The sequence below is a fragment of the Microcebus murinus genome, chromosome 11, assembly GCF_040939455.1.
Source record: "Microcebus murinus isolate Inina chromosome 11, M.murinus_Inina_mat1.0, whole genome shotgun sequence".
NCBI lineage: Eukaryota > Metazoa > Chordata > Mammalia > Primates > Cheirogaleidae > Microcebus > Microcebus murinus.
In genome coordinates this window covers 51,323,836-51,348,537 of record NC_134114.1, presented here as the reverse complement: position 1 = coordinate 51,348,537, position 24,702 = coordinate 51,323,836, and the positions used below count along the sequence as shown (strand labels likewise).

The 24,702-nt window shown below is 40.8% G+C and overlaps 1 protein-coding gene across 1 annotated transcript in view; it reads left to right on the top strand.

Annotated features, from left to right (window-relative positions):
- MRPS27 (mitochondrial ribosomal protein S27) overlaps nt 1-23,975 on the top strand; it is an 86,870-nt gene extending 62,895 nt beyond the window's left edge. The window contains exons 5-11 of the mRNA XM_012783266.2: nt 4,150-4,264; nt 8,319-8,397; nt 10,140-10,255; nt 14,742-14,844; nt 17,418-17,560; nt 19,867-20,040; nt 22,744-23,975. Of these exons, the coding sequence (XP_012638720.2) occupies nt 4,150-4,264; nt 8,319-8,397; nt 10,140-10,255; nt 14,742-14,844; nt 17,418-17,560; nt 19,867-20,040; nt 22,744-22,983 (970 nt within the window). The 3' untranslated portion in view covers nt 22,984-23,975. The remainder of the gene's footprint in view (nt 1-4,149; nt 4,265-8,318; nt 8,398-10,139; nt 10,256-14,741; nt 14,845-17,417; nt 17,561-19,866; nt 20,041-22,743) is intronic.
- The last annotated feature ends 727 nt before the right edge of the window (nt 23,976-24,702 follow it).

Below are 24,702 nucleotides of genomic sequence, written 5' to 3'. Positions count from 1 at the left end.
CTGGTGGTCAGAGCAGGCGAGAACAAAGCCTGTCTGTTTGCAGGCAATTGGAAAATCAATATGTTAGTTGTGTTCTTTTCTCTTTGCCTTTTTCCTGGCTGAAAGGGAGAATGCTCACCCAGTAGACCACAGAGTCACTCCAGGCAAGTACCCATTCTAGAGTCTTGCCTGCCTGTCATATTACTACTGGGAGTTCTGAAAAGGGCCAAGTCTGTCTGAACTGCTTGAAAAGTCATTGACAAAGGAATTCTTCTCAAACTCGCTATCCAGAATTGGACTCTACTGGCCCAGTGTTTTGACTATTTATATTCCAGATATCTATTCACATAAGTACATACTAATTTTCTCTTTTTAATATGAATGAGGACTTAGAAAGGCATTCTTTTGGTGCCTGACTATGAAATGCAGGAATTGCACTTTGAGCAGCATGTTTTGTAATATATATGTTAGTGTTTCACTGTTATTCCTAAATTGATTTAATGTTGAGAGTTCATTGACAATGTCCTAGCCATGGTTGTGTGTCTGGATGCTTAGTTCTTAGCAGAGATCATACCAAGTAGCCCTTTCCCAGGATAAGAAAGTAGAGGACTTATTAAAGACCTTTGTGAGTCTCTTGACAAGTCTCTCCAGGGCTGCTGTGTAGAGATGAATATATTACATGTGTTGGGTAATTTTCCCTTTAGGCTTCTAAGAAACACGGTGTGAGAAGGAAAGACTTCTGAGAAGAAAAGACTTTTCTGGCCGGGCGCTGTGGCTCACGCCTGTAATCCTAGCTCTTGGGAGGCCGAGGCGGGCGGATTGCTCAAGGTCAGGAGTTCAAAACCAGCCTGAGCAAGAGCGAGACCCCGTCTCTACTATAAATAGAAAGAAATTAATTGGCCAACTGATATATATATAAAAAATTAGCCGGGCATGGTGGCGCATGCCTGTAGTCCCAGCTACCCGGGAGGCTGAGGCAGAAGGATCACTCGAGCCCAGGAGTTTGAGGTTGCTGTGAGCTAGGCTGACGCCACGGCACTCACTCTAGCCTGGGCAACAAAGTGAGACTCTGTCTCAAAAAAAAAAAAAAAAAAAAAAAAAAGAAAAGACTTTTCTGTTCTCCCATGTGTTGAAGTTAGCCTTAAAAGGTTAGCAAATGGCTTTTAATAAATTTTGAGCTCAGAAGGTCTAAAGATAGGTTCTCACTATCAATCTGTATTCTTCAAAGCCTAAAAATGGTCTGCTGATGATAAGAGAAAAGGTGTTTGGCTGGGTGTGGTGGTCATTGTGCTCTTATTTTAAATAAGTCCATCACCCAAAAAATGTATAATTTTAGTGGTCATTGGAGATATCATAAGGCAGAAGATTAGATTTAAAATGAGGATTAGTTTGAAATAATCTTGAGCAGAGGAGGTAATTGGTATTTTGTATTTTGTTTGTTTGTTTGTTTGTAAAGGGAAAATGGATTAAACCTAACAACCACTACTACCAAAAACCCTTTAGCCTATAGCAGTCCCCTTTGTCTTTAGCACTGACCATGCCCCACCTTGAATTAGTGTTAAACTGTGTATGCATTCTTTGTCATGAGATTATAAATGCCCTGCACAGGGAATTTACAGTTCTTCATATACACTGTGACATTAAAATGATCAATATGTTATAGCATTTAATACATGTGTTAATTGAAGCGCCTTTTTTAATTTGCTAAAAACCTACTGTGGGCCAGGAATTGTGTCAGGCATTGAAGAATCAGTGATGAGCGAGTGAGTCAGTTGCTGCCCTTCTCACCCAGGGAGCTCACAGGCCAGTGAGGAAGCATGACATCATTGAGGCAGTACACCTAGTATTTCTGCTATTTCTTTTTTTTTTTTTTTTCCGGCATATTATGGGGGTACAGATTTTAAGGTTTCAATAAATGCCCTTTCCCCCCCCTCCCCCATACACCTAGTATTTCACTAATATTTGACATTTTTGTTAAAAAAATAAAATTAATTTTCCACTGGTCATTACATTTTAAATTTCAGATTTTTCAGAGTAACAAGGAGAGAAGCTCAAATAGCTCAACTATTTGAAAATATGGGGGAAAACATGAACTACTAAAAGGTATATTTTGTTTCAGAGGCTCTCATTATATCTAAGTGCCTTTCTCTAGCCAAGTCACTCTCATCCTGAACTTAATGTGACATATTTCTATCTTTCTTTTTTTTTTTTTTTTTTTGAGACAGAGTCTCACTTTGTTGCCCAGGCTAGAGTGAGTGCCGTGGCGTCAGCCTAGCTCACAGCAACCTCAAACTCCTGGGCTCGAGTGATCCTTCTGCCTCAGCCTCCCGGGTAGCTGGGACTACAGGCATGCGCCACCATGCCCGGCTAATTTTTTTTTATATATATATCAGTTGGCCAATTAATTTCTTTCTATTTATAGTAGAGACGGGGTCTCGCTCTTGCTCAGGCTGGTTTTGAACTCCTGACCTTGAGCAATCCGCCCGCCTCGGCCTCCCAAGAGCTAGGATTACAGGCGTGAGCCACAGCGCCCGGCCTATTTCTATCTTTCTAATGTTAAAGGAGCTAATTCTATAGGGAAAAATAGAGTGAAAGAGACATTTTCCAGTAAAACCGAAGATATTCAAAAGAATGGGGAGGCCTAGATGACCCTAAATCCATAAGACAGCCTAAATTAAATACTATTTCTTACTTTCCTTTTCTCGGCTATTTACTACCTTGGCAGAGAACCTATTCAGAAGGAAACTATCCGAATAGCAGACGTCAGGAAATAGCAGGGGCCAGACAGATCAAATAAACCACTAGTATCAGTCTGTATCCTCGACTCTCAAATATGGCACAAAAGCCTTTAGCACCAAGTTTTTGTCTTTTGTTTTTAAGAAAAGAGTTTGATTTGAGGGAGGTGGGGCAGAGATTGGCTTGCTTCCCAAATGGTTAAGGAAAACATGGGGCTTCAGCTGACATGGTATGATAAATGAGGGTCTGTCCTGATCAAAACACATAAACAAAAAGAGGGCCAGTGAAGCTCTCTATATACCCCGTTCACAACCCTGAGTCTTTTGTCATGGACCCAGAAGAACAAGGAAAAGTGGCTTCCCCTCTATGTGTTAGTAATGTGAATTCAAGGCAGGAACAGCATTCAGAATTCCTTTCCAAGTACAATTCCTTTGTGGGAATGCTATTAATATTACTGTTTATACCTCATCTTGGGCTGCTTAGGGGTATTACAACCCTGTGGGGAACTACAGGAAGTAAGAGGAGATACACAGATGGGCTAGAATGGAGCTGTGAAGAAGGCAGGGGGGTTGGGCCTAGAGGATATGAATGTTCACTTTTGCTCAACTTCTATTTTTTTCTTCTTTTTTGATTCAGTGAAGAATGTCCCAATCTCTCCTAAGTGCCACAAGAAATATCACTGTTACTCAATGCTGATTTCCCTCTATAGATTTGCTGTGCTGTTCTGTTTTTCATTTTTTTTCTTTATCTGTTTTATTTTAAACTTCCAAAGTATCAACATCACCTTCACATGTCTCTTCTAATCAAATATGTATTTATATAATACGATGGTTTGTAGAGTACTTTCCCCAAATCATTACCGTAACATCTTATATTAAAACAAGATGTTGAAGCAGGGGAGTTTAAGGAATAAAATTTTTATAATTTTTTAATTTATTGTTTTGCCTTCTCTTTCCTATTTCAAATTTTAAGAATTAATGAGTTTCATTCTCAAGTTTTTATCTACTATTGACTTTTATGACTTTTAGTCACATTGACTACACTCTGTAAATATCTAAGAGAAAGACCTGCATATGGAAGATATGTTTTAACATTGACTTTTAAGAATTAACACATGTGTAAGCAGCACATAACAAAATAGTCTACCCAACACCCTCCATTCTCAGCTCTCATCTCCTGATACCAGGTCCCCAGGTAAAAATGGCCACTCCATCCTTGTGACTCTTTTATACCCTGTACAGACTCTACTCATTCATTCTTCATTCATTCATTTATTTATTCAAATATTTAATCAACAAGCATTTTTTTTAGTTCCTGTTATGTACAAGACACTCTACTGGCTGCTGGGAATGTAAAGCATTCAATAAAAGAGACATAATCCTGTTTTTTTAAAAAAAGAGTTAACACTAGTTTCTCTCTTTGTGCTTTATTTAGATTTCGACATAGCCCCAACTGCTGGTACCTGAGAGAATGGACTATCCACACCTGGATTAGGCAGTGTCTGAAATATGGTGCACAAGACAAAGCCTTATATACCCTTGTAAATAAGGTGAGTGGTTTCCTGGGCTCTGCAGCCCGGTTTTCTGAGTTTAGATGATGTGGTGTTTATACCTATTATAGTACAGGAAAGAATGGTCCCAGAAATAACTTTTTTTTTTTTTTTTTTTTTTTTTTTGAAACAGAGTCTCACTTTGTTGCCTAGGCTAGAGTGAGTGCCGTGGCGTCAGCCTAGCTCACAGCAACCTCAAACTCCTGGGCTCAAGCAGTCCTACTGCCTCAGGCTCCCGAGTGGCTGGGACTACAGGCATGCGCCACCATGCCCGGCTAATTTTTTTCTATATATATTAGTTGGCCAATTAATTTCTTTCTATTTATAATAGAGACGGGGTCTCGCTCAGGCTGGTTTCAAACTCCTGACCTCGAGCAATCCGCCTTCCTCAGCCTCCCGGAGTGCTAGGATTACAGGTGTGAGCGACCCCAGAAATAACTTTTTAAAATTATTTGCCCTCATATATCCTTTTTAGAATAAGGTTGGTCATAAATTAATAAATTAAAAATAATTCCTGTACCTGCTGCTTTTCTGAGCATAATGACTCAGAAAAGAACAGGTAAAAGCAAAAAGTAGTCTTATCAGAAGAACTCCGCAATGGTGGTCATTTCTTTCTTGATTGCTAAGCCTTGGATTTCTTGTCTGGTTCCCCCTAGTGAATTTTAGGGAAAAAACATGACCATTTTTGCTGGAATGTGGTCTCCAGAGTATTCCGACTATGTTACACATCTTTAAAGAGACCATATACCTAGGTTATGCATCCTGTGCCTTGCAAGTTCTCTGACTCCTCCTCTCAAGCCTGAGAGCCTCCTATGATTAGAATCTTTCTGAATGTTACACTCCATCCAAAGGTTGAGTCTTCCTTACCTTCATCCTATGAAATATACACAAAATAAGCAAAAGTTTAGAATGCTATTATTGTGAGTCTCAAGCTCAACACTAGTTTGAGCCATTAAAATATTTTAACAATATTTTTATGAATGTATTATTTCTATAATGTCACTGGCCCTTGAAAGTTAGAATATAAAAGGAATACTGATTTTGGTTTTGGGTCCCCTCTGTGCAGAATAGTCTTTCTTTCCATGACTTGGGCCCAGTTCAACTTAACATACGTTGTATACAGTTTGCGTGTGACACGTTAGATTGGATATGGTAGTCGATACAAAAATGAGCAGTATCCTATCCTTGTCCTCAGGAAGCTTATAGTTTAATAAGGTGATAAGCAGGTTCACTGATAAGTCTAATATTAGGCAAATGTAAGTACCAAACAGGAATACCAGTAAAAAAAATTTAGGGATTAAGACAAAGGAATCTAATTGGAAGGAAAGGTTAAAAGACTTGAGGTGTCATTTAAGCTGGTCACTAAAAGATGCATGCCTGCACCTAGAGATGGGCTGGCAGGAATGGTATTAGCAGAGGTATATCTGGGTGAAAACAAAAGCTTAGTTTGAGCAATAATGTGTTGCCCTTCTGCCTAGAGTATAAGGAATGTTGAGGGGTGGGATGGAGTATGGGAGGTAGTAAGAGACTGAGCTAGGTCCCTGGGTAAGGAAGATCAAGGTGACGACCTTGAATCTCAAGAGGAGGAAATGGAAGTTCCCAGGGGAAGGAGTGGATTAAATCCTACTCTTCAGTCCAGAGTATAATGACATAGATTACTAGAGAGAATATTCCTGTGAAAACAAAACAAGAAGGATCTAGAACAGCAGAACAAAGTCCATGTTACTTTTTCTGTTGCTAGAGTCTTGTGGTGGAAAGAACATTGGACTAGCGATCAGAAGACACAAGCTGTAACACTACGGGTTCCACCAGTTGCCCATAACTTTAGGCAAATAGTTTTATCCTTCTAGGTCTTAGTTTTTCCCACTCTAAGTGAAATGGGTTGTAGTCAATCAGTGATTTCCTGCCCTCACTACAGTCATCGAAATAATTCTTTAAAATTATAGATTCTTTCTTCAGGAGGCAGAGGTGGGAGGATTGTTTGAGGCCAGGAGTTTGAGACTAGCCTAAGCAAGAGCAAGACCCCACCTCTACAAAAAATAGAAAAATTAGCTAGGTATGATAGCACATACTTGTATTCCCAGCTACTAGAGAGGCTGAGGCAGGAGGATTGCTTGAGCCCAGTTGGAGGTTGCAGTAAGCTATGATGATGCCACTGGCACTCTAGCCCATGTGAAGAAAAAGACACTGTATGGGGGAAAAAAATTTTTTTTAAATTCTTGTCTCTACCCCAAAGATTCTAATTTAATTGATCTGACTGGGGCCCAGGCATTGGTATTTTTTGATGTTTATTTTAAAATAAGTTTTATATTTTGATTGGTTTTTAGGTTCATAGCAAAATGGAGTGGAAAGTACAGAGATTTCCCATATGCTCCCTGGCTCCACACTTAGCTTCTCCCATAATGAACATCCTACATTGACATACGGTTATTGCCCAAAGTTCATAGTTTACATTAGGGCTCATTCTTTGTTTTGTTTTGTTTTTTTAGAGACAGAGTAATGGAGTCTGTCACCCAGGCTGCAGTGCAGTGGTGCTGTCATAGCTCACTGTGATCTCAAACTCCTGGGCTCAAGCAATCCTCCACCTCAGCCTCCTAATTAGCTGGGACTACAGACATGTACTACCACATCCAGCTAATGGTTTTATATTTTGTAGTGACAGGGTCTCCTTGTGTTACCCAGACTGGTCTTAAACGCCTGACCTCAAGCAGTCTCCTCCTACCTCTGTCACCCAAAGTGCTAGGATTACAGGTGTGAGCTACTGTACCCGGCCATGGTTCATGCTTGATATTCTACATTCTGTAGGTTTGAACAAATGTATAATGACATGCATCCACTATTATAGTATCATACAGGATAGTTTGCCATAAAAGTCCTCTGTGCTCTGCCTATTCATACCTCATGGTATTTTAAGCTCCCAGTTGATTCTAATTTACAGCCTGGTCTGAGACTAACTGACCAGTTGATTTCTGAAGTCCCTCCCACTTTTAATGTTTTATCATCCTAAAATATTCTTTTACCCTACCTGTAAGGATTAGTACTGATTTGGATGACTAATTTGGAAAATATAGACACTGCCCACAAGCTACAACCTTTAAAGCAGTGGCTTTTAAACATTTTCCCATTTCCTCACACCTGGGGCATCCCACACATGCCTCACAGTAACAGTTCAGCAGTGACTCACAATTAGGGGTTGGGACTATGTCAGAATCTCCCAAGGGGATGAGTATAGTGTAAAAAATTCTTCAGGGGTTTCTGGTGGTTAGTGAGGGAAGAATGGAGCAGTGTGGGGGATGGTGGTTACATCCACTGGAGTAAGAATTTGAAACAAATAAAAATGCAGCCACACCCTACATCCTTGGTAGTCACACCTGAGTGCGCATGAAAACCACATGAGAACTAAAGCATCAGGTTTCTGTGCCCAATTCCCAGAGATTCTGATGCTGTAGGTTGGAGGTTTAGGAATCTGTATTGTTAAAAGCACTCCTAGAAAATTCTGAGGCAAATGCTAAAGGGTCCACATTTTAAGAAAGCTGAATTCTCAAATATTCAACATTCCTAGGAGCTTGGTTAGTAATAAATACTCTTTGGCATTTTTCTTGCGTCTTTAAAAGCCAGGTTAAGGACCAGAAAATGCTGCATAATGCATGTTTTCGCTTGAGAGTTTATTTTTGCATTGTTATTCATACTTTATTTTTAAAAAGTCACTGAACCAGTTAGGGATGTGTATGGGTTTTTGTTTAGTTTTTTTCTTTTTCCTTTTTTTTTTTTAAAGCTATGATAAGGTGTTAGAATTGAGCTTCATTTTTCACATATCAATTGTCTTGTATCAGACACCCACTCACAACTTTCACCCTGGACCAACAGTTCCAATTACCAAACCCCATGAGTCACAGTTTCTATTTCACTGTCACAGATGCTGTAAAATGATAGTCAAATATTTTAAAGCTAATGGTGGCAAGTTTATTCTGAATAATACTTAGGTACATATAACAGACTGAATTAAAGTGGATATTTTTCTCTTTTTTTCCTTTTATTTCCATTTTTATTACAGGTTCAATATGGAGTTTTTCTAGACAACTTTACATTCAATTTGCTGATGGATTTTTTCATAAAAAAAGAAGATTACAAAAGTAAGAAACCAAACTCAGATTCAGTTATGGGTCTTCCAGCTCCCAAAGGGAACAGTATAAATGTAGGCACTTCCCCCTTTTTTATTTCTTAATGACTTCTTACATTGCTCTTTCATTCAGAAATGTTTTGATAAAGATTATTATCATTTATGTAAAATTTTTAAAAATATTATCCTTTTTTATTGTCAGGATAGAAAATATCAAAGTACATAAATGATTATAGAGGAAAAGAAAAGTAAATTAATTATATAGGCCAATCTAATTTCACTTCCCAAGCTGACTAAAATGCAGAATATAATGAAAGGATAAAGTAAATTTATTTTTCATGTATAATTTTAGATTCAGTAATGAACAGTTGGCAGAACTGAGATTTTTTTAAAACTGGGTTTTAGCTTTGTGTTCTTTTAAAATATTATAGGTTTCTTTAAAGAAATAGGTCCTTATTTTGCTACTGATTTTACTAGGTGACTATCCTGATCTGGCTGTCTGTTTCAGTTTCTCCACTTACAAAAAGAACATAGAAATTCAGGCCCATGGTCTCATTCAGTACTCTGACAATGTGTGCAAAACCAGCTGGCTAGGAACAGCTACAAATCAGTGCTGACTCTTATGAATATATGCAAAAATTGGTTAACAGAATAAATAACTCAGTCAAAAACATTTGTTTTTGTTGTTCTGCTTGTGATATGTGCAGGCACTATATTTTAAACTAATATTAACATTCTCTACTTTACCAACAAATAAAGAAAGGAAGTTGTTTCAACTTGATTTTCTTGGCTTCCATTTATGTTATAAAATATCAAGGGGAAATAAAAGTTGTTCGGGCCTGCTCTCCTATGACCAGCATTCACATGGAAACAAATATCTTATGTTGCATATTATACTCAGGGGCATATTTTTTTTTCTTTTGGGCAGAGTCTTGCTCTGTTGCCTGGGCTAGAGTGCCATGACATCAGCATAGCTCACAGCAGTCTCATACTACTGGGCCAAGTGCTCCTCCGGCCTCAGCCTCCCAAGTAGCTTAGAACTACAGGCATGGGCCACCTTGCCTGGCCTAGGGGTTTATATTTATAAGTGACATTTTCTTTTTCCTTCTTTTAAGTCTTTTAAACTGAGCCATATTTTCTTTTTTATAGTCATCACTTTTCTTTCTTTGAAATAATACCTGGAATTTAGGACTTCCTTTAGCAGTTCTTCTCTTCTGCCTTATCAGTGAGAAGGCTTCAGAGCAGAGAATGGGACAGCCAGCCCAACCTTTCTGCCCTGCCAGTCAGGGTGACCTTGAAAAATATACGTGCCTCTTCCTTTCTTTATCCCTTAGCTCCTATAGCTGACGGACATGGTGCCTTACATTTGCTTCATAATTCTGAAGCATTTTCATATGTATTATCTTGCACTGTCCAAAATTCTTTTGAAGTAAATGAGACAAATAGTCTTTTAATCTTAAGAAGATGATACTGGGAGCCAAGGGAAATGGTTTTATTCAATGTCCTTGTGGACATTGGTGCGGTAATACTTGATTTACTGTGTTACAGTATGTACAGTAGAAGCCAAAGACTTGGGAAAGACCTAATATGTGGAAGAACTAGGACCAGAGCCCACATTTTTCCCTTCTTAATTATTCTTGATGTTTTGTTTTGTTTTTAACTATGCCCTACTTTTTATGAGTGTTCATAGTTAGAAATTTGGTAATGTTACCTACACCTAATTTCCTCTAATTTTTACTTTCATCTTCTTGCTAGGTGCTTTATCAGTGGTTTTTGAGATCATGAAGCAAGAAGCCTTTGAAGCGCCTTCCACCCAACTTCTCTCCCTCTATGTTTTATATCATTGCCTGGCAAACAAGACAGACTTCAGTGTAAGTGATCTGCCCAAAAGCAGTACTATAAGCTTTACTTAGGTATGAGGTGGCCAGCAAGGAAACCTTGCTCTCAGAATCTGGAACAAGGTATCTGATGTGCAGCTCTGTGGCCATGCACAGGCAGGAATGAGTGCTCATTCTAAATATTTTAGTTACTAGGTTCTAGCAAAGTGAAACTGAATGTTTCTCCATTTGAGAGAAATTCAAATCAAAATCCTTGTGCATGTTTTGAAACTTGAGCTAGGTTGAGTATACCTCAAACATTCAGAAATGGATCATTGATAGTCACTGAGAATTGGACATGGCATATCAAAGAAGCACTGAGGCAGCTAACTTTGACCATGACCTGGGATATTAAGTACTGATTATTTAATTTGTGTCAGTATTTTCCTGAGGTTGCTCCAGGGCAGTTTTGTTCTGTGAGGTCCAAAATACCAAGTTTTTGGTTTCAGCTCTTAGGTTCAGGTATTTAGTCATCGCTTATTGCTATCTTAAGAACAACAACAGTAATAACAACAATAGCTTATATTTAAGTAGCACTTATTTGACACTGGCCTGTTCTAGATGTTTTAAATTTATTACTATGTTCAATCCTCACAACACATCTATGCAGATAAGGAGACTAAGGCATAGAGATGTTACAGACTAGCCACCCAGCTAGTAGGTAATAAAGCCACCTGGTGAAACCAGGAAGTCTGGTTCTGCAGTCTGGCCTTAACCTCAACTGTAACATCAAAAAAATCCCAGTTTGGGTAGGAACTGAAAAGATCATGTAGTGCAGCCCACATTCTAAACAACCGATGGTATGTTATGCCTTTCTCAGATGAGTGTCATAGCCTATGACATACCCTGTGTTCATTATTAATTCATTCTGCATTGAACACCTACTCATTCCATATTACCTGCTTACGATCTGGGAGTTCCTTTTAATTGTTAGAACATGACATTTAAAACAAACACACAAGTGTAAAATATGACCATCATGAGCACTTCAAAGGAGTGAACAGCCTATATTGTAGGGAGGGATGCTTTTGTTTTTAAACTTAAATTGTTAGGAGGGGCTTCCTTAAGGAAATATTTCTTTAGTGTTTGAAGAATGATGAGTAATTAACTGGCTGAAGAGGGGAAGAAGAGTCCAAGAAAAGGAAGTAATATGTGCAAATGCCCTGTGGCAGAAAACATGGTGAGCAGAAAGGGGATGAAGAAGATAGTCAGGGTAGTTACGACAAGGATAATGCCGGGGAGGACATGAGTAAGGCAAGGTTGGAGTATGTAGGCAGTACTAAGTCGTTTTGTGTTCATCCTAAGAATGGTGAAAAGCCCTTGAAAAGCTTTAAGCAGAGAGGGTAACATGTTCAAATTTGTTTTTTTAAAAGATCCCTCTGGCTATATTGTGGACAGGCAATCAGCAGGACAAGGATGGCCATCGTCAGTGTGTTGTGTAACCCGAGCAAAAGACGATTGTAGGGTAGGGACCAGGATGTGGTGGGGTTAGAGTAGCCGGTGGGCTACAACAAGATGAGAAACTAGAGGTGGAGGCAGGGACACAGGGGAGCCATGTGTTTGCAAAGTGAAATCTAGAAAAAGACCAGGTTTTATGAGGAAAATCCTTAATCTGACTCTGAACATGTTACATTTTAAAGTGCTCTTGAGACCGTCAAGAGATTTCACCAAGGGAGGTGCCTCGATCCTCTTCCACCAGCAAGCTTTGCCCTGGGTGACTCCAGTCACTTTCTTGGGGTGTCCTTATCACACTCCATCACTGTGCCTTATGCTTTTCCCTCACAGCATCTGTTGCAGTTGGTGGCTATCTGCATGTGACCTTAATTAAAAGCACTGATGATTTTTTTAAAAAAAAAAAACAAACAGATATTTCACTAAGGAAATTGGATGCTTAATGGAAAGATCTGGACTGGAGATAATAATTTTTTTTTTTTTTTTTTGAGACAGAGTCTCGCTTTGTTGCCCAGGCCAGAGTGAGTGCCATGGCATCAGCCTAGCTCACAGCAACCTCAAACTCCTGGGCTCAAGCGATCCTCCTGCCTCAGCCTCCCAAGTAGCTGGGACTACAGGCATGCGCCACTATGCCCGGCCAATTTCTTATATATATATTAGTTGGCCAATTAATTTCTTTCTATTTATAGTAGAGACAGGGTCTCACTCTTGCTCAGGCTGGTTTTGAACTCCTGACCTTGAGCAATCCGCCCGCCTCGGCCTCCCAGAGAGCTAGGATTACAGGCGTGAGCCACCACTACCGGCCTGGAGATAATAATTTTGGAGATTAATTTGTACATCCATGTGTAAATGTCTGCAAGTGAGCCAGATAACAAAAATAAGGAAAATCAGCAATATGTTGGACCACTGAATCTGTGGGAAGGGAGTGGTCTACAATGTATAATAGAATGCTTCCAAGAGGGTAGAGAAAGATGAGGAGTGAAAAAAGCTCACTGAATTTAGTGGCGTGGAGGTACTACATAGTAACCTTTGTTTCCATAGAGTAATAGACCAGGAAACCAAATTGGAGTGGATTGTGGAGTGGTTTAGAGGTGCAGAAAGGAGACAGGAGTATAGGTAACTCTTTCGAGATGTCTAGCTACAAGGAGTGGAGAGAGGATAAGTGGGAGAATGAGGGTTTGCTTTGTTTTAGTGGAAGAGGCAAAGTACAAAACAGAAAAACTCTGAGGGCATTGGTGAAATAGCATCTGAATTAGTCCATTATAGTATCTACAATAGATAATCATCAAATTTTTATTTTATTTTATTTTATTTTTTTGAGACAGGGTCTTACTCTGTTGCCCGGGCTGGAGTGCAGTGGTGTCATCATAGCTCACTGCAACCTCAAACTCCTGGGCTCAGGTGATCCTCCTGCCTCAGCCTCCAGAGGAGCTGAGACTACAAGTGTGTACCACCACACCTGGCTAATATTTCTACTTTTTGTAGAGACAGGGTCTTGCTCAGGCTGGTCTCAAATTCCTGGCCTCAAACAATCCTCCTGCTTCAGCCTCCCAAAGTGCTAGGATTATAGGCATGAGCCATCGTATCCAACCTAAAATTTCTAAGACATTCATCTGTTTGATGTTTTCATTCACCTTCTAAAAAATCTTTTCAAAGTATCACCATCCCTGTCACCACCACCACCCCTGCCTGATTCCCAGATCATTAAGGATAGCTACTGCTCCAAAATTGTACTGCTCATTTGGCTTAAGCCCCTGTTACATCCTGATACTATAGCTCATGTTTTTCTCTACAAGGTAAAAAAAAAAAAAATGTTTTTAAGGCTCCTTGTTTTAAATTATTCACTGGGTCTACTTTTCATGCAGTTTATATGGGAAAATCAAATTTCCCTAGACATAGAATGGTTTGCTTTTGAAAGTAAAATGACCTGATCCTTAATTTATCTGTGCTGCAGAAGTGCCCGGGGAGATTTTGTTTTTCTCTCCAGGTCTTTGTTTTTTTCAAAGATTTAGGAAAACCTCAAGAAATAGCACTTGTATTGCACAAAGACCATTCACAGTAAAGAAGGGTGCCTATTAACACCTGGGGTGCCTCACTCACACCTGGCTGCAATTGCAATTGCAGCCCGCATACCAAGTTCATTCTCTGCTTCCTCCCTGACCTAGGTGCAGAGACTGCTGCAGGGCAACCTGAGCCTAATGTGGTATGTTTTGAAGGCAGAGGGAGGGTTCCCGCTCTGTCTGGGGTGTGCTCATATAGCACCAAGATCATAGCTCCTGTTGTCTGAGGAGTTGCTCCTCTCAACCCTGCATATCCAGCAAGTCCTGCAGTCATGGTTATTCCTAGTCCATAGCAGACTTAGCAATGCTTGTGTTTTTGTCCTTTTCCCCCATGTCTCTAAAGGCTCCAATTTTATTAAAGTATAATTTTGCACCCTGGGTTGAAAGAAATGATCGATAAGTGTTTCTGATTGCCTAATTTGTTTTTGAGAGGCACAAATCTATCTAAAAGCAACTTAATAGTGGTGTTTATTCTAACACTGAAGGAGAAGTCTTATCCTTGCTGAATTGTTTAAAATTCAAAGGCTTGCTCCATCAGGCCATAGCAATGTGAGTGAATATAGGGCCAGCAGCACGTTAAAATCTTTACTGTCTCAAGTCAGTGTTGGTCCAGAGGGTACGCTTTATTTTTGTTTTGTTTTGTTTTGCTTTGCTTTGCTGATTGTAAAAGGAACTCCTATTTATTGCCAAAAATTTAGAAAGTAGCAAAAAAGTGCAAAGAAGAAAACCAATATTATTCATAATTTCACTACCCCAAAATCTGTTAAACATATAGGACATTTCTGTATTTTTCTTTAGACATAAATATCTTTTCCTTACAAAATTAGAATTATATATACAGCTTTGTTATTCTGCTTTTTTTTTTTTTACTTAATACGGTAACATGTTCTTTTCCTCCATGTCATTAAAAATCACATTTTTTTCATAAAGTATTCAGATGGCCCATGATCTGGTATATTCTGTTACAGTGGGAAGAGGAGAGGAACTTCGGTGCATCCCTATTAATTCCAGGCCTGAAACAAAAGAACTCAGTGGGTTTGAGTTCCCAGTTATATGGCTGTGCACTTATTGGTAAGCTAAGTCATCTTACAATACCGTTCTTCATGGATAGAATTGATGCATGCTTATACTTCTTAATAAAATTATAATTTGGTTGAAATTTACTAGGGAAATCCGATAACAGCCTTCATTTTTAGATATAAAAATAGACCTCGTTGGCCTTACAGTTACTCCATAAGAGAGTAAGGAGGGTTCTGAAAACCTCTACCACTGGCAAAGTAAGAACCAGTTTTGGTGGCAGTAAGTAATATGTAGGGGAAATTGATGTGAACAAAGGATGAAGAAAGAGAAGTTCTGGCCCTCTTTACAGAAAACCACCCAGTAGAATCTTTTTCAATATTAATAAATCTTTCTGTCTCTTTAAACCTAAAGTCCAGGAAGTAAGAAATTAAGGGTTAGAGTTGAACTTGTATCTTTGGTACTGTTTTCAGGTGAGAGAAGAGAAACTCAGCACAAGTAGTAGCACTTTGGGAAAAGTAGAGTGGCTCGTTGGTGTATAGTTTGATTATACCACATGGTGAGATAGTGGCTTTACTTTTGTGCCCTAATTGCATTGAAAATCAGACAGGTCATGAAGACAGAGCCTTCTCAGGAGTGGCGTCAGAACCTCAATTATGTGGGATCTGGGCAAATAACATTCAACCTAAATGTACATAAGATATTGTTCTGATCTACAGAGGTTTTTTAAATGCATGTAATTTCATCACCCTTCCATTCTCTCTTACGCAGTTAGGCATCTTGGGAGAGTACCTTCTCTTGATCATGTGTTGCTCCTGCTTGCCTTTGTTTTCTGACAGTCATCAAAGTTATAGAAGTTTGATTGCTTTTGAAGTTGATCTTGCCAACACAATGTAGTGTGGCATTCTTGGATGCCAGTTCTGTTACAATAACTCAGAAAAATTTTTAGAGTCTATCGATGGGTTATCAGACTAACAAAAGAGTTGACCACTCTTTAGAAACCATTTTTTCCTTATTTGCCACTACTTTTTTTTTTTTTTTTTTTTTTTTTTTTTTGAGACAGAGTCTCACTTTGTTGCTCAGGCTAGAGTGCGTGCCATGGCGTCAGCCTAGTTCACAGCAACCTCAAACTCCTGGGCTCAAGTAATCCTCCTGCCTCAGCCTCCCAAGTAGCAGGGACTACAGGCATGTGCCACCATGCCCGGCTCATTTTTTCTACATATATTAGTTGGCCAATTAATTTTTTTCTATTTATAGTAGAGACGGGGGTCTCGCTCTTGCTCAGGCTGGTTTCGAACTCCTGACCTCGAGCCACCACGCCCAGCCTATTTGCCACTACTTTTGATATTGATTTACGTGTGTTTTCCTTTACTTTCAGATTAGCATTCAGGACTATTATACTGCATGGATTGTTCAGGAAATTGGCAGGACTGAGAAAATATACCTTGTTGTTTTGAGCAGAGGCCCTGGTCCTTTGTGTCTGTCAGCCATGAGATCAGAAGCTCTTTGCTTTCATTGTGTCATGTTCTGTGCTGCCTCACCCAACCCTGATGGAAGGCAGCTGCCTAGAATGTGACTGCAGTCTAGCTCCAAGCACCTTAAAGGCCTAAAATTAGCTGCTGCCTGATAAGCTTTGTCTGTTTATGTCCTGCTATAGCTTTCCCAAATCCTCCTTTCCAGGAAAGATAAGTGAAGGTGGATTTAAGACCTGGCAGCTCAAGGTGACTTTGGTCATTAGTGCAGAAAGGGTTTCCGCTCCACAGGCATCCAGACAGCCCCTCTCCCCACCAGAGGACCCTGCTGTCTGTCATCTACATCTTCAGCTCCAGTCGCGGTGGTTTGAGGTACCAAGAGAGACATGTCTAGAGGTCCAAAGGATCACAAGGACTCTATGATTTAAGAACTGATGAAGCTCAAATAAAGGAAAGAAGGGAAAAATGAGATTTTTTTTTTCATAAAGACAATAGATTTGGGTGTTTTGGAGCATTTCAAAAAATGTCAAACATTTCCTAGCAGGGAGAGTTGTCACATGTTAACAAGATTTTCATAGCAGGAAAGTTGTGGAATTTCTTTTTGTTGAGAAGATTTTGTTCTTAAAACAAAAACAGTATTTCAGTTGATTTTTTTTTTTTTTTTTTTTTTTTTTTTAAAGAAATGGGATCTCTCTGTTGCTCCGGCTGGAGTGCAGTGGCATGATCATAGTTCCCTATGGCCTCAAACCCTTGGGCATAGTGATACTCCTGCCTCAGCCTCTTGAGTAGCTGGGACTTAGGTTGACTTGTTTGTTAAGGGTAGCCCTATTTAGAAGCGGATATATTAACCTCTCTAAATTTCCTTCAGCTCACGGATTCATACATTGTCATGATAATCTCCACCAGCCCGAATGAACAAGAAAAGTTCACATAATTTTGTATTTAAAAATGTGTACAGTGAATTTTACACATTCCTCATCATCTATCTGAAATGTCCCCAGGTCACTGGATGAGCTGAGGCTCTTGGTACAGATTTGAAATGTTCTTTCTCTGTTTCTAGAGCTGCCAGGCAAATACTTGTGCCTTCAAGTCTGTGGCCTCAGACATAGGGGGAAGACACAGCCGAGCATTCTTTGTTGTTTTTTCTGGCTTCAGGGAAGGTGGAGTTGCAGCAAGGGCTGCGGGCCGTGTACCACAACATGCCTCTGATATGGAAACCAGGCTACCTTGACAGAGCCCTTCAAGTGATGGAGAAAGTGGCCTCCTCCCCAGAAGACGTGAAGCTGTGCAAAGAAGCGGTGTGTTCCTCAGCCCTAATTCAGTGAGATTTACCCATCTTCTGTTCCTCATGAGAAGCTGAGCGTTGAATTTGTTTTTACTGTCTTCCCCCACCCCTATTTTCTGTGTTTTTGTAGAATATGTACTTATCTACTTGAAAAGGAATGAAAAACACAAACATTTTCAATGCTACTGACAAAAAAATAAGATTAATAGTGATTTATAGCTCATTGTCTAGGAGGAAAACTGTTCTCCTCTCCTGAAATTCAAGCTGAGTTCAATAAAATACCACCTAGTTCACTGTCTATCCCTGTAAACCACCACCACCACCCCCAAAATCTCAGTGGGAACTCAAGAAAGAGTAAAATTCCATTTTAAATATTTTTGGCATTTCTGTACCCTGGTGTGGTCCTGAGAGATTACATAACATTTTTTATCCCATAAAAGCCTTCAAGAAATGAATCTGGGGACTGGAAATGGAGTAATCTTACTTTCCTTTCATTAAACCATTCTGTGGTAAATGTGTGTGTGCTGCTGAGATCTGGATCAGGTGTTCCTTTCAAAGCTCTAAGGCGGTCACTTTGTGTGGACTAGAACACTGTCTTCCCACCAGCCCCAGCACTCATCCCTCTTAGTCACAAGGGCCCTTGACCCTGTGAAGTTAGTAGACTTAGCTGAGAGTCTGAGAGCCATGGTGAGCCTTACGCCCCACAGGCAGCCACAGTGTCTGCTCCTGTCCAAGCAGCTTTTGTAGCCAGAGGGAGGCCTAGAAGGACATTGGCGATCTCATTTCCAGGGCATAAGGGTTGCCTTGGAGCCACTTACCTGATTTGTCCTGATGCTTATTGCCAGGGTTCACCAACTGGCTTTCATTTCAGTCCTGAGATGCGCGGGTCTGGTGCCCATGCTGTCACCTTATGTTAATGTATCATGAATCATTTTGTTCTTTTCAGACGTTTATAATAAAGAATATACATTTCTAAGTATAGTTTGTTTTAACCCTGCTATAGTCAGTGCTAGTGGTTGAAAACACAAAATTATATATAAATCCTTTGCCAGGGAGATATTCTTTCCAATCTGAGCCAGATTTGCATTCTTTGTATTGTGAGTTAATATAAATGTGGTTTGGACATGAGCAAGAACATGATGTGTGTCCAGTTTGGGCATACTAGATTAGTAGTATTCAAAGGCCTTGGACTGTTTTCTGGACTTTTGTTGTGATGTGGCATGGACAGGATTAGTCGGTACCCAAGCAGGGGCTTGTGCTGGTCTTACTCTTGTTCTTGTCCCATCTCTGCTGATTAGGCTGTCTGTGAGCCCAGGGAGGTATCCTTCAAAGTAAAAGAGGGAAGGGAGGCCGGGCGCTGTGGCTCACGCCTGTAATCCTAGCTCTTGGGAGGCCGAGGCGGGCGGATTGCTCAAGGTCAGGAGTTCAAAACCAGCCTGAGCAAGAGCGAGACCCTGTCTCTACTATAAATAGAAAGAAATCAATTGGCCAACTGATATATATATATAAAAATTTAGCCGGGCATGGTGGCACATGCCTGTAGTCCCAGCTACTTGGGAGGCTGAGGCAGAAGGATCACTTGAGCCCAGGAGTTTGAGGTTGCTGTGAGCTAGGCTGACGCCACGGCACTCACTCTAGCCTGGACAACAAAGCGAGACTCTGTCTCAAAAAAAAAAAAAAAAAAAAAGAGGGAAGGGAGAGGGGTTAAAACAAAAAGAAGCCCTCTGTTTTTAATTTACGTAGTCACAGAAATCACCTCATTAAAATGAATTTCATGTATGCATCTCTGGTCTTTCCCAGCATCTTATGTGGATTAGAGTGATCCTTAATTTACAGACGCCCCGTGAGCTGAAATCTTTCTCTGAGGGAGGCCCTCGCCTATATCCAGAGGCTTTAACATGCATTCAAAATGGCCTTGTGTTGGTTGTGGTCAGTAGTGGTCTGACCATGGTCTTTTACTTTGTCCCAGTTCCAAACTGATTGAGGAAGAAAGACATGGTAGGGGCAGGTCTTAGGTTAGTGCCCATCAAGCATAATGCTAGAGTTGCTACCCTGCTAACCAAAAGTGAACTTAAATGCCATTGTGCTGATTCACTTACACAAATCATTCTTAGCTTGGTTATGTGTACCATTTATTTTCTACTAAGTTTTCCATGCCCACGTGGTAGGGTGTTTCTAATGCGAAAATATGCAACCATTTATATTTCCTACGGTTTTATAAGGTCTTATATTCCTTTCTTGCGCTTCTCCGGCCTCCCTTCACAATGTTCTTTTAGGACCATCAGACGTCTAGTCACTGACCCTCTTTCTGCTCCGCAGCTGGATGTGCTGGACGCAGTGCTGAAGGCTCTGACTTCTCCAGCCGACGACGGGGCTTCAGAGGCACAGTCCCAAGAAGGTGAAGACAACCAGGGGTCAGAAGAAGTGGTGGAGCGGTTGGACTTTGAGGAAACCGAACAGTCCAAGCTTCCCCAATACCTGGAACGATTTAAGGTGAATCATAGCAGAATTGCATGTCTCCTAGCTGTGCATAAAACATGCTACACTGCTGTGATGATGGACAAGTAATCTTTTCATGCATCAATGTCACTCACAAAGGCATTAAAAACTGACATCAAAAATTACATTTTTATTGCTTCACACAGGAAGTGGCCTTAAAAGAAACCAATGGAATTTTTATGCTCCTTTTTGTACTTGAGTTAATCAGCCACAGTTTAGTTCACTAAGGTGACGTGTCATTACCCACTCATGCCTGATGGGTGGATAATAGCTTGCCTCCCCATAGCAATAACCTGACTTCCACTCCGAGTGGAAAGTACTGCCATTTCTCCATCTTGCACTAAGCATGCTTGATAACCTAGAAACCCAGTTAGGCATTACAAAACCACATTTGAGTATGCAGAGGTAAAATGCAGACATCTTTTGTTGTTCATCCTTGGCAGCTTTGTGTTGTTCACTAGGGTCATTAGAAGTACTCTCATGTGCTACATGGAAGATGTAAAGGTTTCCAGTGTTTCCTTCCAGGCAGCCCTGAGGACGCAAGCTGCTTTTGGTAGCTTCTAACTCTCTGCATCCAAAAATGCTCTGTGATCAGTATCAAGGAAATAGAACCATGTTCAGTGTTTAAACACTTGGCCTCTTCCTTGCTTTGTTTCTCGTCTATTTATTGCAAAGAGAAAAAAGTGTTGCCTAAGTGAGAATTCTTTGTACAGAGCAAAAAGCTTTCCCATCCATTCCAGCTGACCTGTTCTGTCATTTTGGGACTCACAGATGTAAACTTTACTAGATTATTACATTTAAATCTTTTCAATAATTATATTGAACCTATTTCCCCACATTATAAAGGGGATTCTGCTATGAGTTTATTTTGGTTTGTGTTTTGTTTTTTTTTTCCTTGAGATAGTATCTCGCTCTGTTGCCCAGACTAGAATGCAGTGACATCCTCATATCTCACTGCAACCTCAAATTCCTGGGCTCTAGCAATCCTCCTGCCTAAGCCTCTCCAGCAGCTGGGACTCACGCTCAGCTAAGTTTTTCTATTTTTTAGTAGAGACAGGGTTTCACTATTGTTGAGGCTGGTCTTAAAGTCCTGACTTCAAGCAATCCTCCTGCCTCAGCCTCCAAGAGTGCTAGTATTACAGGTGTGAGCCACTGCGCCGGCCTCTCTTTTATAATTTGAAACTGGGAAAGAAAGGTTAATTGATATTCCAGGTACACAGAGGATTGGCAGTAGATAACTGTCCTTTCCCCTTAACTTTGCCTAATTTTGTAGATTTTGTTAGAAAGGCTAAGGAAAAAAAACCTACTTAAAACCCATTTGTTATCATTCACCACATTCACATTGACCAAGGTTGCCACACCACTCTAAAACTTACAACTTCTTTCTCCTATTTCTTATATATTTTGTCACAGAGAATAGAAACTTGTGCCTGCGTTAAGTTTTCAGCCCTCATTCTTCTACAAATGTGTTTTTATGAAAACCGAAAAAAGAAAAGGGATGATTATTTATTCATTGCCAGGTGTGTGTTAGGCACCAGTGCATTTCTTTTATCCTCACAAAAGCTCTGGGTGGTAGAGACTGCTCTTCCCAAGTTACGTGACAGCAGGGCTAAGAGAAACTAGCCCATAAGAGGCTGGCTTTAGATTTGAACAAAAGATTGCTGACTCTCAGTAGAGGCCTTGTTCTGGTGTCCTGAGCTATCTCCTTGGCCTTAAACCATGTGGAGAGTGATATCAGAAAGAAATCATTTTCATTTTGCATTTCCTTTTCTTCTTGTTGCCTAATTTTTGTTGGTCTGAGATAATTTTTATGGGTCACATCACCATCACAGGAGACCCCTGGCCCCTCCTTGGAGCCCATGTACCCTGTTTACCTTCCACCCCCTTTATTAGAGCAGGCCTCATCACCTACCAGCAAATTGCATTTGTTTGTAGAACATGGGAATGTGTGTTATAAGCTACAGCTGGGGCCATAAGTGCCTCTCTCTGATGATCACATCTTGAAACACTTAAATAGATTAATGTTTTTAATACTTCTCCAGAAATGCAATACCGACCAAACCAAGCTGCCATTTCAGATGGAGCTGTAAGCAGTCTATGTAAAGGCTGACCTGCCGCAGAGCACAGCAGGTAGAAGCTTATAATAGTGCAAGCACTCACGGGAGCTGTTTAGCATGCCATTAGTGAGACATCCTGGAAATGATTTCCATCTGTTGAAAGGAACACCAGTTATGCAGTTTATTTCAGTTATTCTGAAGGAGCAGATACGGATGGGCTTGCTCTAGTTCACCAGATGCATCTGCTATTTTGTTTGTACTTTAGAATCCTTGTCCTTGGAGTTTGCTGCTTGGTTTGCTATAGGTCAGAGTGGAAACATAGATTTGTTATAGCTGTGCTGTCTTTGCTTCTTGAGACAAGGAATTACACAGGGAGACACAGCATATGGAGTTCCATTTACTGTTTGTGAGTAGAAGGGGAGAAATCACATGTGGTGCATCTTAGCAAAATTGCTGAGCTGAAAAAAATGGCAAAAACCCAGGCAGCATGACAACTTCCCAACAAAGTATTTCTTTCCTACAAGCAAAATGTGTGTGTTTGGCAACTGACTTAATCTCTTCTTTATTCTTTTTTTTATTCTCACTCCTGCTCCACCTTTCTCCTCCTTTATGTATTTTTTCCCCCTTTGTTTCCCCACAGGCCTTGCATTCTAAGCTTCAGGCTCTGGACAAAGTTGAGTCAGAAAGCCTTTTGACTCTGACCACCAAGCTTATCAAGGAAAAGCTCCCCACCCATGAAGCAGAGGACATCGCCACCTATGAGCAGAAACTGCAGCAGTGGCACGTGGATCAGGTATCGCTGATTCAGAGGGAGCGTGAATACAGAGAAAAAGCGAAACAGGAGTACCTGGCTCGGAGAGCAGCAGAGGCATCTGCCTGACAGGCCCCCTCCCCGATCCTCCCACAAGAACTTCACTGGAGCCCGTCCTAGGATTCAGAAGTGGCTGGAACAGCAGCTTCAACTTCCTCTATCGTCTCTTCTTAAAGCAGGCCACGTGGTCTACGTGTCAAGGCACCATGACTGCCCATCCCGATGCCAAGAAGGGCTATGAGACTATGAAAGTGACAAGTGGCCAGACTGAGGCCACCAGCTCAATACCTTAAAGTAGGCTCCTGGGGCTTATTAGCCTGGGGCATAGGAGTCAGTTTTGAACATTGGGAAAGTGGTATGAGAAGCAATAGCTGAAGAGTCAGGTCTCAAGCACGGGCTTTTGAATCGTCTCCTCTCCCCAGCCCAGGCATACCGAGCCAAGGTAAACTGTGTGTCCCAAGCACTCGTGCCTGGAATCCCCTCTCTGAGCGTGAGCTACACTATGAGCAGGCTGTGGGCTACTCACACAGTCCCACGCTCTCCTTTCCACCATGTCTCGCCCTTCCAGACCTGCACCGGGAGAAGTTAAGGACAGAAGTGAATTCAAGGACATGAATCCACTGGATTTCAAATTTTAGGCACCCACAGTGACATTTTAGAATATAAGGGCTTCTGAGGAAAAAGCAAAGCCCTAGCTAGGAAGCCCTGTGGCTTGGCTACATCATGTTGGGTTGACTTTTTTCCCCTAAGCATTGTCTCAGCTCCTTTATCAAGTAGGTACAGGGAGCCTTTTGTGTACATGCACATGCATGCGCACATACACACACAACTTGTAAACATGCGTTTCAGTTAAACTGGAGAAAATGAGAGATGGGATGAGGTTATGAATAGTGTAAAATCGTCAGGAGATGGGAGATTCCTTTCTAGAATTTCTCTTCTGGGAAAGGGGTCTGGGCAGCTTTTGCTTGTTATATAATGTTGTCTTTCAATACAATGGTGTATTTTTGTTCAGGATTGTACTCTTTTATCAAAAACCTCTGGAAATAAATGTTCTGGGATTATTTTGGTGTATTCTTTATCTTTTGAGAAAGGGAATGAGAGGGAATTGTACCATCATTATTGTTATTATGATTTTGAGCAACATATTTTCAACCCTCCTTCTTCATTAGACTATGGTGTATATAGTAATAACAACATCACTAACATTTATTAAGGACTTACTGTGTGCCAAAAACCCAAGTAGCCCTATGAGGGGGGTCCCATTATCCCGATTTAGAAACTCAGAACTAAAGCCAAGCGCCTCCCCTGCGAGACTCCCCCTGCCTGTGGCTCCGTGTGTAACTGCAGTCGGGATCCAGCCCAAGGCCCTCTGGACTAGCACAGCTGAATCTCACTTAGGTAGAGGGCCATGACCAAAGTCAGCTTGGACATTCCGAGTTATCAAGGGCAAGGCTTTCTCAGCCACTCCCTTATTACATTAAGAGGAAGATACAAGATAAATCAAAAGGCATCTTTTGCTCAGCAAATTAATGACTAGCATGGCACGAAGCATCTGGTTAATGCGTGGGCTTCCTTTTTCCTCTGCTTCCGTCCCCCTTGCATTTTACTTCCAGTCCTCAGCAAAAGAGGCTGCTTCTGCCGCGGTGCTGCGGTCCCAGCAGGAGTCCGCATGTTGCCACACCTCAGGACTGTTCCATGTTGTACCCCCATCTCCCTCAGGAACTCTTAAGAGTTTTTCACCTCCAAATACACTGCCCTTTCTCCACATTCTCATCTCTTGAGCTGTAG